General features: G+C 42.6%; 1 protein-coding gene across 2 annotated transcripts; it reads right to left on the bottom strand.

Annotated features, from left to right (window-relative positions):
• Window positions 1-642: 642 nt before the first annotated feature.
• Window positions 643-15,586, bottom strand: LOC122175035 (urea transporter 2-like). 2 transcript variants are annotated; one of them, XM_042862423.1, is made up of 9 exons: window positions 15,529-15,586; window positions 9,848-10,010; window positions 8,935-9,124; window positions 8,445-8,573; window positions 7,183-7,375; window positions 5,999-6,146; window positions 5,273-5,407; window positions 4,375-4,424; window positions 643-2,456 (listed from the first exon to the last, which is right to left on the bottom strand). In XM_042862423.1, the coding sequence occupies exons 2-9, from the start codon at window positions 9,993-9,995 to the stop codon at window positions 2,280-2,282; spliced, it is 1,170 nt and encodes a 389-aa protein (XP_042718357.1). In that variant the 5' UTR covers window positions 9,996-10,010; window positions 15,529-15,586; the 3' UTR covers window positions 643-2,279. The 2 variants fall into 2 exon arrangements, with proteins under 2 accessions (XP_042718357.1, XP_042718358.1); XM_042862424.1 differs by lacking the exon at window positions 9,848-10,010 and having other exon boundaries at window positions 15,529-15,557.
• Window positions 15,587-15,929: the final 343 nt, after the last annotated feature.

Raw genomic sequence — 15,929 nt, 5'->3', positions numbered from 1 at the left:
GATGGAGTGGTGCATCCTCTGGGCAGAGCAGAACCTACTCTGACACCAGTCTGGAGAGTCAGTGGCTTCTCTAGGATTGAGTTCTGACTTTCTGGGCTCAAGGAGGGCTTCAGCCCTGTCTGTAGGTCTGCAGGCACAAAACCATGCCTTTGGCATGCCTTAGACAGGAGCAGGCTTGGCTCTTGTGCATACTGAACGTTACTATTGCAGCCAAATGCCATAAGTGCAATGAACAGAAGTTAGAAGTTTCCTAAATATCTACACTCCTGCCTTGATTGCATAATTTTACTTCTCTACTTTTCTTAGCTATTTAGGTAATTTAAGAGAGAGCGTCACTTTGGAAACACAGAATCACAGGGTCTGGGAGGGATCTCTGGAGATCACTGAGTCCAACTCCCTTCACTAATGCAGGTTTCCTGGACTAGATTGCACGAGGAACTATGCAGGTGGGTTTTGAATACCTCCAGGGAAGGAGATGGAAGCCCTATGGAAGAGCTTAGAGACAATAAATAGAGAGAAACTTATACCAAACTCAAATAAATGTTTGCTTAAAAAAAAAAACCAAACAACTCCATGTGGTATAATACGGTTATTTACCAATTAAAATACAGTAAATAACACATTTTACAAGCGATCTCTGGGATGTCAATCACACAGAAAAACTGTCAAATACATGAAAATGCAAAGGTTCATCAGAAAATGCTGCCAACAATTCATCCCAAGTGCTTCTCTCTTGGGTCTTTTTGATGCTCATAAAAAGGTGTATATATTTTTTTTTTTTCCCAAGCTCAAAAATCAGCAGTATGAATTGTAAGCTACTTTTCTTTTATCTCTGCCTCAACAGGAACAGGAGTGACATTATGATCAGTGGTTGACAACTCTGCCTTTGTCAGGGGAGTTGGATCCAGGTGAACTTTAAGGTCCCTTCCAACCCAAAGCATTCTATGATTCTATGATTGAAGTGCGTAGGCTAATGCCAACTGAATGAACTAAGCATGGAGGAAAATATCTGTGGTGAAAATGTCAGTATCTGGCCCGTATTCTCTAACTGGTATCTCTGCTACCAATTATTGCCACAGATCTATGTTCACTACTATCTGTGCATCTCTTGGAGGTCTGATTAATCAATCCCATTATGAATGATCTGGTGTGCTGGTAGAAATTATTACGTTGGGTAACTCCCATTGCCTTTTATAAAGGCCTTGAGGTAAAACTGAATGCTCATATTCCCCTAACTGCTTTGCATGACATCATTACTTGAAGTTGATTACATCAATTCAGAGGCTGAGAAAATCAGGTCAAGTTAGTTCTGCTTGTTGGTTGGGCTGAACAGAGCCATTCATTTTTCATAGAGAAGAGGTAGCAGTGGCTTTGCTGCTGTCCCCTCCTTTGCTAACCCATAACCAAGTTTGAGTATTAAGTAAAATGCTGATATAAACATAAAATCATTGCACTTATTGTTATAGAAAAACGTTCTTTTTACTGGCATCTACATTCTTGGCCTTGAATTTTCTGTGCAACAGGGTAGGATTGAAACAATTTTTTTTTCACGAACTGTTGTAATCTAGTACAAACTAGAACACCTCAAATATGGGGCTTATAGGCAATTCCTTGTTTCTCCTTATTTTGACTTTCACCACAAGACTTGCAGGTATTAGCAAAGCTGCTTGCAATTCATCTGTGTTCATCACATGTGTGATGGTTATTAATTCACAGCTTTCTCCACTGGGCTTGAAGATTCTCCAGGAAGATTTCTTCATTTCCTATTTCCTACTTAGCAAATGATACACTTTGTTCCAGTTCTCTGCCACTATGAAGCTCTCTAAGGTGAATCCTATTGCTGTAGTAAGCTGGTCTTTAAGCCTTTAAATAATACTTCTAATAAAGAGCTGAGATATGCTCTGCTCTTCGTTACTTTACATCTGATTACAGTGACTCAGATTTCACAAATAGAATTTTCTTTGCCACCTCTGAGTCATTTCCCCACTTTTTAAAACTCAAGTGTCTTTCCAGGCATATGTGCTTCTAAACTGTGACAGGTTGGTCTTATGAAAATCCTTCCACCACAGCAATTTTCTATCTAATCAGGACAGAACAAAAAATTGTGATGGAAAAAGTCTCCCTGTTCAAAGATGATGGGGCTTTTGGGGTTTTTGGTCTTTTTTTACTTTAGAGCACATAAATATTTATTTATTTATTTATTTATTTATTTATTCTTTTTAGGAGGGAACCTTGTGCTCCTGCCTTACAATCTGTGAAGGATGTCTCTTATTCTGTCTTTATACGTCACAGCAAGACATGTGATGTTTCTTCATCTTCAGATAATATGCTCGATTGGCTTCTGGATAGGTGACTTTGGAGAGCGGAAGCTTGTAGATGGCTGAGTGGTTTGTGGTCATTAACAGAAAGGTCAGCGCGGATAAACAGAAAGACCAGGTTCCTGGTGGCACCCCGAACTGTACAGAAAAGCACAAAACACATATTTTACTGTCTGTTTGTCTTTCATTTGGCCTCTCTGTCACAGGAATAAGTTGGAATAAGTTTTTTCAAGGAAATCTTGGCTTGGCTTTGTACGGAAGGTCTCTGTGGCGATGTAAACTTTCTGTATGAGATTTTGATGTTCACTGGCCTTTAGCATCTATTAGCTTTGGTGAGAAGGATGATTTCTCTGTGCACCTGCAGAGGCTATGGATGGACCTAAGATAGGACCTAAGACTTTGGCTTCATCAGGGGAAGATCATGCCCTTCCAATCTGGTGGCCTTCTACGGTAGAGTGACAGCATAGACAAGGGAAAGGTGACTGATGTCATTTACCTGGACTTGAGCAAGGCCTTTGACATGGTCCCCCACCACACCCTTATCTCCAAATTGGGGAAGTGTGGATTTGATGGGTGGATCACTCGACAGATAAGAAACTGGTTGAAAGGCCACAGACAGAGGGTGGTCATCAATGGCCCTGTGTCAAGGTGGAGGCCAGTAACAAGCGGCGTCCCCCAGGGCTGTGTCTTGGGACTGGTGCTCTTTGACATCTTTAGCAGTGACATCGATGACAGAATTGAGTGCAACCTCAGCAAGTTTGCTGACAACACCAAGCTGAGTGGTGCGGCTGACATGGTGGAAGGAAGGGATGCCATTCAGAGGGACCTCAACAGGCTGGAAAGGTGGGCCCAGGTAAATCTGATGAGGTTCAACACAGCACAGTGCAAGGTTTTGCACTTGGGCCGGAGGAATCCCAGGCATCCATACAGACTGGAAGGAGCGGTCCTTGAGAGCAGCCCTGCAGAGAAGGACCTGGGGGTCCTGATGGATGAAAAGCTGAACATGAGCCAGCAGTGTGCTCTTGCAGCTCGGAAAGCAAATGGCATCCTGGGCTCCATCAGCAGAGGGGTGGCCAGCAGGGACAGGGAGGTGATTGTCCCCCTCTGCTCTGCAACCTGTGAGGCCCCATCTGCAGTGCTGTGTCCAGGTCTGGAGCCCCCAGTACAAGAAAGACAGGGAGCTGATGGAGAGGGTCCAGAGGAGAGCCACAAAGATGATCAGGGGACTGGAGCACCTCCCCTATAAAGACAGGCTAAGGGAGCTGGGCTTGTTCAGCATGGAGAAAAGAAGGCTGCGGGGTGACCTCATGGCAGCCTTTCAGTGCCTAAAGGGAGCCTGAAAACAGGAGGGGAATCAACTCTTTGAAAGGGTAGATAACTGCAGGACAAGGGGAAATGGTTTGAAGCTGAGGGAGGGAAGATTTTGGTTGGATGTCAGGGGGAAGTTCTTTGCTATGAGAGTGGTGAGGTGCTGGAACAGCTGCCCAGAGAGGCTGTGGATGCCCCGTCCATCCCTGGAGGTGTTCAAGGCCAGGTTGGATGGGGCCCTGGGCAGCCTGGTCTGCTATTAAATGGAGGAGGTTGGTATTAAATTGGTGGAGGTTGGTGGCCCTGCCTGTGGCAGGGGGATTGGAACTTCATGATCCTTGAGGTCCCTTCCAACCCTGGCCATTCTGTGATTCTGTGAAGATGGGAGTGCACACAGAAACGTTCATTTACCTTAACTTTGTGCTGTTCTCCTGACTGACTTTTTGTACTTGGTCAAAGGAACTAAACTGAATTTAAGGTTTTTTTACACACGTGGACAAACCTTTTCTCAACTACTTCAGGCAGAAAGTATGGCCTGTGGAAGATCATACAAGCTTCTAGGAAGAAAAATGGTAAATTTAAGTGGGAACACCATCTCCTGGATAGCCCATGATTCCTCATTCAGATCTGTTCTGCCTTCGGCTGAATTGCTTTTTGGATCTTCATGTTTCACCTCAGAAGCCAGGAAAATATAGTATGTGTTTAAACCTGTTTTTGGAAACGAAACCTTAGCTAATAAACTACTTACCACAGACAACATATTCGCCATTGTCGCTCCCAGATAGGCACTGAAGAGTGCTGTGAAAAAAAAAAAGATAATTTCAGGTGAGTTTGGTTGCTCATAGCATGGAGGAGACCAGCAGGAAGAAACATCTCTCATGCTGCCTTGGGTAGCTCAACCAGTGCTTATGAAAATGGCTGGGAAGCCCTCTCTTAAAAATCTTTCCTTTGCAGCATGCCCTCCAACCTCCTGTGGAAAGGGCAAAACAAAGAAGATGTGGAGTGATAAAAAGTGTGAATATGGAAATAGAATCTTCTGAAACATGCACTGACATGGAAATAGGTTGATGGATGGAGTTAAATGGGAAAATAACCCTTCCATTTCTTCTGCCTCTAGGGCTAGAAGGTGGGTCAATGAGATACAAAGCTAAATCTTTTTTATATGCACACTGAATGAGCAATAGTTTAACTCCCAGCTCACTGTGATATTGAAATTTCATACTGAATTGCCTTATAAATAATTCTTCAATCATTCTGTGTTGCTTAGCTCATGCCTCTGGTATCCATTTCAGTAGACTGGGAAAATTATGCTGCCTAATTCCAGATGCAGACTGATCTTGAGCTCCAGTTTTCTTAGTGTACATAATTAGTCTGAAAATGAAGCATCTGATTTCAAAGATGTTAGTTAATCTACTGATTGCTTCTTTTGTTTTGAACACAGCTCTTAGCTGCAAGTCAACACACTGTTTTTATCTTGTCAGGGTGCATTAGAGCAACAGCTCTAACATCCACCTCCACCGTCTGTCTGTCTAGCCCATGTCTGTTCAAAAGTGGCTATCTGGCTTCAGTCCACCTCTAGTATCAGTGCATCTTGTCTTGTTTCAAAAGGAAGTCATGTTAGTAATGAAAATCCATAGGGTACATACCACAGGCAATTGCCAGCAAATGTGTCTGCCAGGTGAATGCGTAGAACATGCCCCCAATGGCAATGCATGAGAGGGAGCTGTTGTAGCTCCATAAACCAGAGTAGATCATGCTAAAAGGTGTTGCTAAGCTCAGTGCTGCAAAAAAAAAATGTCAAAAATATATCATTTCTTAGCCAAACAGCTGAGAAATAGCCCAAACTCTGTTTTTGGGAGCTCAAGCCTGCATGTCTATGCTGAATTCTGGTTTGTTGCCATGTTGTGACAGTCCAAGACTAAAGACACTTCAGACTAATATAGTCGCTGTGGATTTTCCCTGGTACTGCTGAGCTGAATTTGGCCTTACAGTTGCAGCAGCAGATATATTAGTCAGCGAGCGTACATTTAAACTCTGAACGAGTCCCTAAGGCCTGCACAGTCAGACTTGTGGCAATGACTTTTATTAAGCTGCTCCTAAAAACATCAGGATATATCCAGAAATGAAGTATTTCAGGATAGAAAGCCATTTCAGCCAAAAGTGCATTACTTGCTTCCGAAGATTTCCACCGTCGTAAAATGGGGTAAGAGAATGTGGAAGTCAATCAAAAGAATTCTTAAAACAGAAGAGCTCATTTTTTTTTCAAGCAATATTTCTCCAGTGGAAAACACATTTGCAACTATAAATGTTCCAGCCACTCTGCTTCCTCTTTTATTCTCTGCATATACCTGTGGATCAAATAAAGTCCTTACCTGCCAACATCCCCACTGCTGATCCGATTGCTGCATGCAGGCAGATGAGTGGAGATGAGATAAATAGAGCAAGCAGGAAAATTCCCCCAGTCCAGGGATTATCACAGCCATAAACCTGGCCCACCCCAATTGGAATGGATTGCAGCAGCTGAGTGAATGAAAGAGAAAAAAAAAGACATTTTTTTTTTCTTAATCCTCTTTGTTGCTTTGTTTTCCAAAAAAAAAACAAAAAACAAACCAACCACCAAAAAACCAACAAAATCAAGCCAAACCTAGTTTAGGTGGTCGCTTTCAACCTAGTTTGGCTGAGCGGTAGAAATTTTGTTTGTTTCAGGAGGTTTTATGAAAATGGTGGCTTGGATGGGAAGAAAATGATGGACCATTCCCAAAGGAGTGGATGTTCCCCTGCTTTGGACAGGAGAGAAGAACTCAGATTGGCTGGAGGTATAGAGATGGTTTAGAGAAAATTTCCTTCAAACTGCTCTGCTCCATCAGCGTGGAATGGTTCATTTATAGTACCCATAAAATTATGTGTCACGGTAAAGGTTCTTTTGGAAATGCAACCTGTGTGGTTTGCTATTTAGTGCCAATTAACTTCCTTAATCACTCCCTGGGAACCCCTTAAAATAGACCACTGAGCCTTAGGGGAAAGTGCTAACTCTTCTGTCTGCTGTTTACTGTGCTATGCAGCAGAATAAAATGCTTCTTTGGAAAGGTCCCACTTGATTATTAACTAAAAAAAGTTTGTAACATTTCTGTCTTAGTAATATCTGCTTTATCATGCCTTCTCAGAAAGACTGCTTTCTGATGCATTTTTACAAGTACCGTGAGTGGAAAGATAAAAATGACTTATGAGTTAACTGACCCTTAGCATAACCTTTGCTATGAGGTGGTCATCAGTACCTGCACAGTAATGGATAAATATGTTGCAGACAGCCTTTGAAGACTATACTATAAATATTTAGATTCAACTGCAAAGAAATGATACTATATCCCCAAAAATCCTCTTCTTGTTTTCAAGATATCAGAAATCTCAGTTCCTGGAGTAAAGCCTTATGTATTGGATAAGACCTATTTTGTAAGTGCAGTGTAAATGTATTGCCAGGCCTTATTATGGTGATGTAAAGGGGGATAAGACGGTTCCATAATGCTTTTAATGGAGAAAGCTGTTTAGGGCATTCTACCATTGACATGTCAGCGTCTGTCCAGGTGATGTTTGGTGGTGTTGTTGCAGGCTGAATGACGGTTGTAGGGAAGAAGAGGTTATGGGGTCCTGATGCAGCCAGATAGAGGGTCAAGGCCAAGTTGAAAGGCAAGGTGAAAACAGGCAGATCCCACTTAGAGAAGACTGAACCTAAAGCGCTGGTGAAAACAGGGCTGAAAGAAGAACAAAATGGTCTCACTAGGAGATCAGCAAATTCCCTGCCTTCCACAGGTCACTTAGCAATGTATAGATTCCTGCTGTGCTATGCAATATGGTACGTAGTGAATTTGGTGAACCTGAGGGGACTAGGGTCCTCTGGTCCTCCATTGGTGTGGAGTTATTCCCCAGATCAATAGCTGTGCTTAGTTTTTTATTTAATTTTTATTTTCTGAAATACCTGATATGGATTGTGTAGAGGGTACTAATGCCAGGTCTAACTGACCTGGAAAGAAGGCTGTGTGCCTTTGTTCAACCTTAGGGATTGGGTCCATCAGAAGGCAGATATCAAAGGCGTACTTATTAAGGTGAGTATAACACTACATGAACTTCTGGCAGATGGATAATATATGGAATCTAGAAATCTCCAACTAGATATCTGGGGACCAAAGACCAGCTTTCAATATTTTCATTATCCAAACACCTGGCAGACTGTGATGCCATATATATCAGTAAAGTATTATTAGCTCTTTGTTTCCATAAGCATCAAACATCTTATCTCGTGACCACTGAGCAGCCTTTGTGCCTGGTGAGGTAAATTTTCACGGCACTTTTACACAGCAACTTAAATAGATGAAATGCTTGTGGTTGATGATGGCAGGGAATCACAGAATCATGGAATCATAGAATGGCCTGGGTTGAAAGGGACCACAGCGATCATCTAATTTCACCTGAGACAAGAATGAACTGATGCATCACATGGCTAACGTTTAGGGCACTGAATTACATAGGACCTGCCATCAATTTTCCTTTTGCTCATTTGGTTTATTTATGATTATGGGAGTACTACACCTGTTTAAAAGTATAAATTGTAATCCAAGATTTAGAAGCACGTACATGCCAGTCATGTTTCTTTTCCACTGTAGAGTGCATAGCACATAAAGACACAATGAATCACAGAATCACAGAATTGTAGGGGTTGGAAGGGACCTCCAGAGATCATCGTGTCCATCCCCCCATGGCTCAACCATTCCTTCAGTTAGGAAACCCTGGGGCTGGAGTAAGAAGCAGAGATGTCTCACTTACCATGTCACTGACACCAGTGCCACCGGCAGTAGAAGCCACCAATGGTAATCTCCCTTAGCAGAGAAGACTGCTATGAGCAATCCCACCAAGACCCCATTATAGCCATACAAGCCTGCTGCTATGGCCGATCTGAAGAGAAAAAAAAACACAACAAACAACTGTCTTGAAATCTTTTCCCTGCAGGTGCTTCACCTGCATCATCCCTTCCTATCCCATATAACCAAGGCTCTCTGATGCTGACCTGCCAAGGCTTGTGTACTGACCTTCAGCTTCACACACCTGAGCACACACTTGAATCCTTTAAGCACCCCCTACTCTTTCCATTGTTCTTATTCAGTGTCCTCACAGACCAGTTGTAGCTGGTGTTGTTGAGAAGATCAGTCTAGCCCTTACAGTTTCAACTAAGGATAGGTGCTCCTTTCATCCATGATTTTTATTTCACACGTATGCGAAAGTCTAATACAGTTTGACACATATGTGATAGTCTTACCTGTCTTGACCCAGAATAAGTGCTGTTAAGGTTGAGACAACTGTTCCTAAGCAGCCTGTGAGTGTCCACCATGGGTTCTGCACCAGGAAACCAGCGACTACGATCAGACCACTGAGGGGATTATTGACAAACATCACCTGGGAGATCCCACGCAGCACCCAGTCAACAAACTGGATCATGATGGGCTTATCTGGAAGAGATCAAATTAAGTAATACGAATAACTAAAAGCACACGGATGAGACTGATTTAGGATAGGTTATTTATTTTTAAACTCGTAAACAGTTTTGGCAGAGTGACTTTGGCAGCATGACCAAAGCAATGAATCAAAAAGACTCTAAAACCTGACTGAGAATGATTATGGTCTGTATTGAAGTCTTGCATCTGGAAAGCTGAGACGAGCAGAATGGTTGCCAGAGTCCCGTGCTGAAGAGTATCCTGGACCAGTTTCATGTACACTGGCTAATTTATGAGGCCTGTGCCTCAGATGGCAAATTGTACATGTAGCCAATTGCTGATTTATTATGGGGACCAAAGATACTTACCTATGTGTAATTTGGCTTCACAGTGGCGTTAGGTTTGATAGAAATGGATCAGCTGGTAGGGGAGGGAATATTCTGAAGAATGGCAGGGCACAGAATAACCATCCTAGGCTGTGTTCTTTGGGACTACATTCATTTTGTCCGTGGCATGTCAGGAGGTAAATGTCACCTGAGCCATCCTCAAGATTTAAGCAGCAGATGTGGCTCTCTGCACAAAGCTGCATTTTTCCCATAGCACAGAAATAATTCAGGGCAGATATCATTTCTGTTCTGCTCCAGCTTGAATCCTGTTACTGAGAAGTTAGTTATTACTCTTTTAATATAATTCTTCTTTGGACTCCCCCAATTAGTTATGGTGAAATAATAGCTTTACCTTTCAGCCAGGCACCAAATTCCTTCATGTCTCCTGTGATGTACCCAACAGCTCTGCAGACTCTCTTTCCACCTTTACTTAACTGACTTTGCTTCCTTGGCTTTCTTTCCCCCCTGGTTTCTATCTTGACATCAACGCTGTTTTCCATGGTAAGGATCTGAGCCTTTGGTAGAATCCAAGGAAAAAACAAATAACATGCAGTTCATTGCAATGACTCTTACTGGTGTCTGCTTGTTCTTTTTTCTATGTTATTTCTCAAATAGAATCATAGAATGGCTTGGGCTGGAAGGAACCTCAAGGATCACCAAGCTCCAACCTCCCTGCTGCATTCAGGGCCAACAGCCTCCCTATTTAATACCAGACCAGGCTGCCCAGAGCCTCATCCAACCTGGCCTTGAACACCTCCTGGGACAGGGCATCCACAACCTCTCTGGACAGCTGTTCCAGCACCTCACCATCGTCCTGGTAAAGAAATGTTTTATTTTTTCTGGAGCTGAAAGAGGAAAATCCTTCATCTGAACACCTGATTCCCAGGTTTCCTTGCGCATGGTTTCTCTCTTCATGCTCACTTGGGACTTTCCAGACATTCATACAGCCATGGATTTAAACACTCAAAGGAACCACTGCCATTATGTCAGTGTTATTTCATCTGATCTTAACGCCTTGATCAACTGTATTACTTTTTTTTTTTTTTTTTTTTTTTTTTCAGAAATCAAGCAGTTCTAATTTAAAAGGTGACTTTAAGCAGAGCAAGGTGGCATTAACAGACACTGGCTTCACACAAGTTGAAGTTCACCTCAAAACCCAACTTGTTAAGAGTTTCTATCACACTTAAGAAACTGCTTCAATTATTCCATACACCTCACACAGCTCTAGACAACTTCATTCAGTCACATGGCTCAAAGGATTGCACCTAACTATAAAAACTGCTTATAAAAAATGCCTCATAGCTGATTTGTTACTTGTTTTAAGGGCCAGTTCTCAACATGAACTCAGCAAGTTAAAAGCATCCAAACCTTGCCCTGGAGTGTGCTCAGTTTTTTGAGGAGGAAAAGAACTAATTGTTGGTCGTTGTTTAGACAAAGAAAATAAAACCATAGAACCATAGGACCATAGGACCATAGAATCATAGGACCACAGAATGACCTGGGTTGAAAAGGACCACAATGCTCATCCAGTTCCAACCCCCCTGCTATGTGCAGCGTCACCAACCAGCAGACCAGGCTGCCCAGAGCCACATCCAGCCTGGCCTTGAATACCTCCAGGCAGGGATGGGGCATCCACAGCCTCCTTGGGCAACCTGTTTCACTGCCTCACCACTCTCTGGGTGATGAGATGAGATAGAATGTTGAATAAATATAGAAACAGAGATACCTTGGTTCTCCCCGGTGAGTGCAAGAAGTAAAGAACTTTGGCTGTGAGTTAGTAGTTTAAGTAAGGTGATAGATGCACTTAAGTATCGCAGTTGGTGCTCAACTTGCTCAACTCGCATCTTTAGTAAAAGCCTTCTTGGCAGCTGGAGAAAAGAATCTGTATTTCAGAAATAGGGGTGAAAAACAATTAAAGCAGCCTCCTTCCTGGGCATTATGCTTGCAGATGGGTGGAAGATGTGCATCCTGGCCAGTTCCCTGTTACTGCAGATATTATACATAACAATGAGCACTTTATGTCTTTGAGAAATTCCCAACTAATTCAAGGATAAGACCAACATGAAACTAGCTGAAGGCAGGACCACTATGTAGAAGAATGTGGAATCTGCCTTTGGGTAGGACACAAGGGCAAGGAGCTTAGCTTGAGGAGGGAAAAATGAAAAAGATGAGAGCATTGTTAAGGACAATGTCTCAGTGCTGGAGGGCTTTTTCCTGGCTCAGTTATAATTCATTACTTTGATTCATTAACCTTCGCTTTTACCATATTTTATTCTGAAATAATGGAATAAGTGAATTGGATGCACTTTCACTTAAATCAAAATTTCCAGCCAAGATAAATGCTCTTCATTTGGTGAAAGTGCATTTACATTTTCAATTTAAAGAGTCTTTCTCCCTAGGTAACTTAGGCTCTCTCTGACACTAACTCGTAAAACCACACGCTGTTGCTATTGTACTTTCAAAGAGATGCTCTGTGTCCATGTTTCCCTGCATCCTGAGTAGATACTTTTATTGAGAAGGTGCAGAGATATGGAGATGCTCTCCCATGTGGAGTGAAAAGTGCTGGACTCACTTTCTGGTCCACTTGAACAGTGGAATTCTGTAGTGAGTGTCTGAATGGAGCTTCATTTCTTTCTCATTTTTACCCTGCAGTATGTAATAACTGCATACTCCAAGCCCTTTTATTTTAGATTGGATATAAGAAGATTTACAGTAAGGGTGGAGAGGCAGTGGCACAGATTGTCCAGAGGTGTGGTGGATGCTGGAGACGTTCAAGGTCAGGCTGAGCACCTGATGGAACTGTGGGTGCTCTGCAGCAGGAATTTAGATTAGATGGCCCTTATGGACCCCTTCCAACTCAAACTATAAGCTTGGTTGTGATGTGTGCTGTGCAGCTTGCACAAACTTTGGAAGGCAGCACTGCACAGTGCAAGCCTAATCTTGGAGAATTACCCAGTACCCACGTTGCACCAGGGTAAGTTTAGGTTGGATATCAGGAAAAACTTCTTTACAGAAAGGGTTGTTAAGCAGTGGAATAGGCTCCCCAGGGAGGTGGTTCAGTCACCATCCCTGGATGTGTTTAAAAACTGTTTAGGTATGGTGCTCAGGGACATGATTTAGCAGAGGGTTGTTAGAGTTAGGATAGTATACTTGGATTGTGGTTAGACTTGATGATCTTTAAGGTCTTTTCTAACCTGAGCAATTGTATAAATTCATTTGCTCTGGATTTTAATGGACTGAAATGAAGTCAGCTCAGTGAACTGGCATGGCAAAAAGGCCAGGTGAGCCACTTCCATTATTCTGGTCTGAATTTCATCTCTGATGAAGGCTGTGTCAAAGCCTTGCATATCTGTTCTTCCAGAATATTTTCAATGAGAGTGCTTTGGAGGTGATCATGGGCATCACCTGGTTAAATTCATGTCATTTTTTCCCTGCCTGTCAAGTGATGTGTCTCCCAAGGTGGGCTGCTGGAGGGACATCACATGGACATCAGTCCAACTTTTCTGTTACACAACACATGCTACAGTGGAAGGGTGTAATTGTGAAACACCCCAGCACTTGCAGAGCAGCCTGGTGGTTAAACCAGACACACACTTTGGGTTTTTGTGACACAGTGGAGGTCCATACCCAGTTCTGTTGCTAACACCCTGAACCACACCCCAGAAGCTGCATGGTGGTTTCCTCCTGTGCAGTGGTTCAGCTGCCACTGACTGTGGTGATAGGTATTTCTGTCCCTTGGAAACTCTTTTCTGTCCAGAAACCCACAGTATGGAGGACATAGCTACTCAGTCATCTTGAAAAAATATGAAGTACCAGTGAGACACTTGGAAAATGGCAGCAGCAGAGGTAGAAGAGAACCTGTGGGTCTCTTCAAACAGCTTGTGAAATTATGAGACGTGGTGGCTGCTCTGCATGCTCATCCTAAAGGTCTGTGAGCACATTACCCTGCCATACAGAATAGGTAATGGCAGCTCTTTAAGAAAGGATAGAGGACAAATGGCACCTCATCCCAGAGTAATAGAGATGTTCAGAGAATTTCAGGACAGAGATGTCTGAATTTTAATTTAAGGTGAAAAGTGTCCCTGCTGATGGGGATTGCGAGAAGGCTGCTCTACTGCAGGCCTTCTGAACAGCCATTCAAGTGAAGTTAATGTGTCACTTTCAGTCAAAGCACTCTTTTTCCTAGTGCACAAAGAAGGAAAATGGAAATAATTCTGAAAGTGCTATTCTATAGGTACAGAGTACTTGATTTTTTTAATTTTTTTTTATTTTTTTTGTAATTGCTTTTTTTAATTCCTTAAATCCATTTGTCTGTGGTATGTAAAACGCAGTGTTGGTGTGCAACAGCAAGTACTGATTTGTGGTCTGCTGTCAGCACAGAGTAACAATCAAAAGCTTTTTTTTCCCCATAGTGTACTGTGCCAAAGCTGGCTTTGGGGCACTGCTGCTTTCCTGCAATGATTACAGATTTTTTCTGCCTCCCCTGGCCTGGAGGTCTTTGTGCTGCCAGGTACAGATCTCACTGATGTCCACACTGAGGATATACATGCAAGCAAGAGTGAGAGTTCTGCAGCTAGAAGTATCCAAATACTTCTGTATCAGCTGTTAAAGAAGCTCCTAAGAGCAGAAAAGTAAGATGTTTCTCTTGCATGAAAGTGAAATCATCACAGAGGCAGGAAGCCAACATATCGGGTTTCTTTGTCATCTTTTCAGAGTTAATAAATGTCCCGCAGCAAAACCCTGATGTTACACAACCTCATGTCTCCCTAAATCAATTTCTCTTCCACTTATGTACATTTTGACCACGCCATGCCGTACCTATGGCATCTCAGCAATGCCTCATTAAAGCTGCAGCAGAGCAGACTCCATGCTGCTTGCTCTCCTACAACATCTGGCCTGCAAGAAGGTATTCATTCACTTGCTAAAATTAAGGCAAGCCCTGGCATACAGTCATTATGTACATACACAGTAATAGCAGTGCTGTGCTTGCAGCTGGGAAAAGAAAAGGGCTTTTATATGGCTAATTGTTCAGTACTCATAGGTGATAGTTATTCCCATCTTGGTGTCTGTGTTGCTCGGTGTTGTGTTTTACCTCTGAAAATGCAGCAAAGTTACCTAGGACTTCCTCTTCTTTCTCAATTTTTCCCTTTCCCTGATAGAATTTTGCTACAAAATCAAAGGGATAGAAAGTACTGCTGGTATTTGTTTGCCCAAGGAATTGCTGCCACACAATTACAGCCATTGTATCTTGCATTCTCCACATTGTTGCTGTGAAGTGTGCAGGCAGCCAGCTCAGTGTGTGCAGCAAGTTTTTAGAGGAATTCCTGCATCCAAGCACAATAGGAGGAAAGGGCCAGATCCTCAGCAATCCAGATTCTTACATGAACTCTATAATGTTAACAGGGTTTTAGTAAAGCTGCTAAGTGCTGTGTTACATATATGCGAACACACGCATGCATGAGCATACACCCCATAACAGAGAGATTATAATGCACTTGACCCTGACTGAAAAAAAAATTAGCTCAGGTTTTCCCACAGACCATAGATTGCAAAGCATTTGTTCAAAAGGAAGCTCATCCCTCAGATTCAAATACTCATTAAGCCCATTCCCAATTCAATTTTCAGAGATCTGTCTCTGGGACAGAGAAATCCAGAGATGCTATCACATTAACCATGTACTATTACTATCTGGGCATTTTTCATTTTGTAGAAGAGAAAGGCAGTGAAAGGAGGTGTTAAAGAGTCCCAGCTTTTTTTTTTTTTTTTTTTTTTTTTTTCCTCAATGTTCAACCAACTGTGCTAAGAAGTCCTAATAAATCCTCAGCCTGCTAGAAAATTGTCAATAATTGAAATTCCCGTGACATTCCCTAATCTCCATGTCTCTCTTGAGCCTCTGCTGCTCTCACTGAGGACTTTTAAAAGCTCTTTGTTTCATGTTTTGGGAAGGAAGACCTGGGTAAGTTGGTCACTAAACCATTAACAGGGTGCATCTTTTTGGCTGTGCATTAAAAGGAAGGAACAACGTGCTCTTACCTTTTGGATGACCTCGGGGACAGCTGTCTCTTTGCTGGCTACTAAGGAAAGCAGGGATAAGAGTGAAGAAAAGAAATGCCCCACCAGTTTATATAGGCTAGCATGTCTCCTGTTCTGATATTACTAATTAGTTGGTCTCTCCTCCCACTTCGTGAGCTCCAAACAAATGTCAAGAAGGTTCCCTCTTGAATTCCCCACCTTTCCTCTTGTTCTGTCCTTGGTCTCTTGCCAAAAGCCTCTCCAAATGTCGTCTTCCCTGCTGCTTTTTTTTTGTTGTTTTTGAACTAAGTCTCCTTTAACTCTGTCCTTTCTCCTCCAAAATTAAGAGGGACTCCAAACTTCCAAGCAGACTCTAAGTATACCTACACCGGACCTCTCCAATGTTAATCTCTGTTACCCAG

The sequence above is a fragment of the Lagopus leucura genome, unplaced genomic scaffold (assembly GCF_019238085.1).
Source record: "Lagopus leucura isolate 7727_CA_CO unplaced genomic scaffold, USGS_WTPT01 Super-Scaffold_650, whole genome shotgun sequence".
Classification (NCBI taxonomy): Eukaryota; Metazoa; Chordata; class Aves; order Galliformes; family Phasianidae; genus Lagopus; species Lagopus leucura.
Note: the sequence above shows the minus strand (reverse complement) of the source record. Positions and strands in the feature narration are given on the sequence as shown.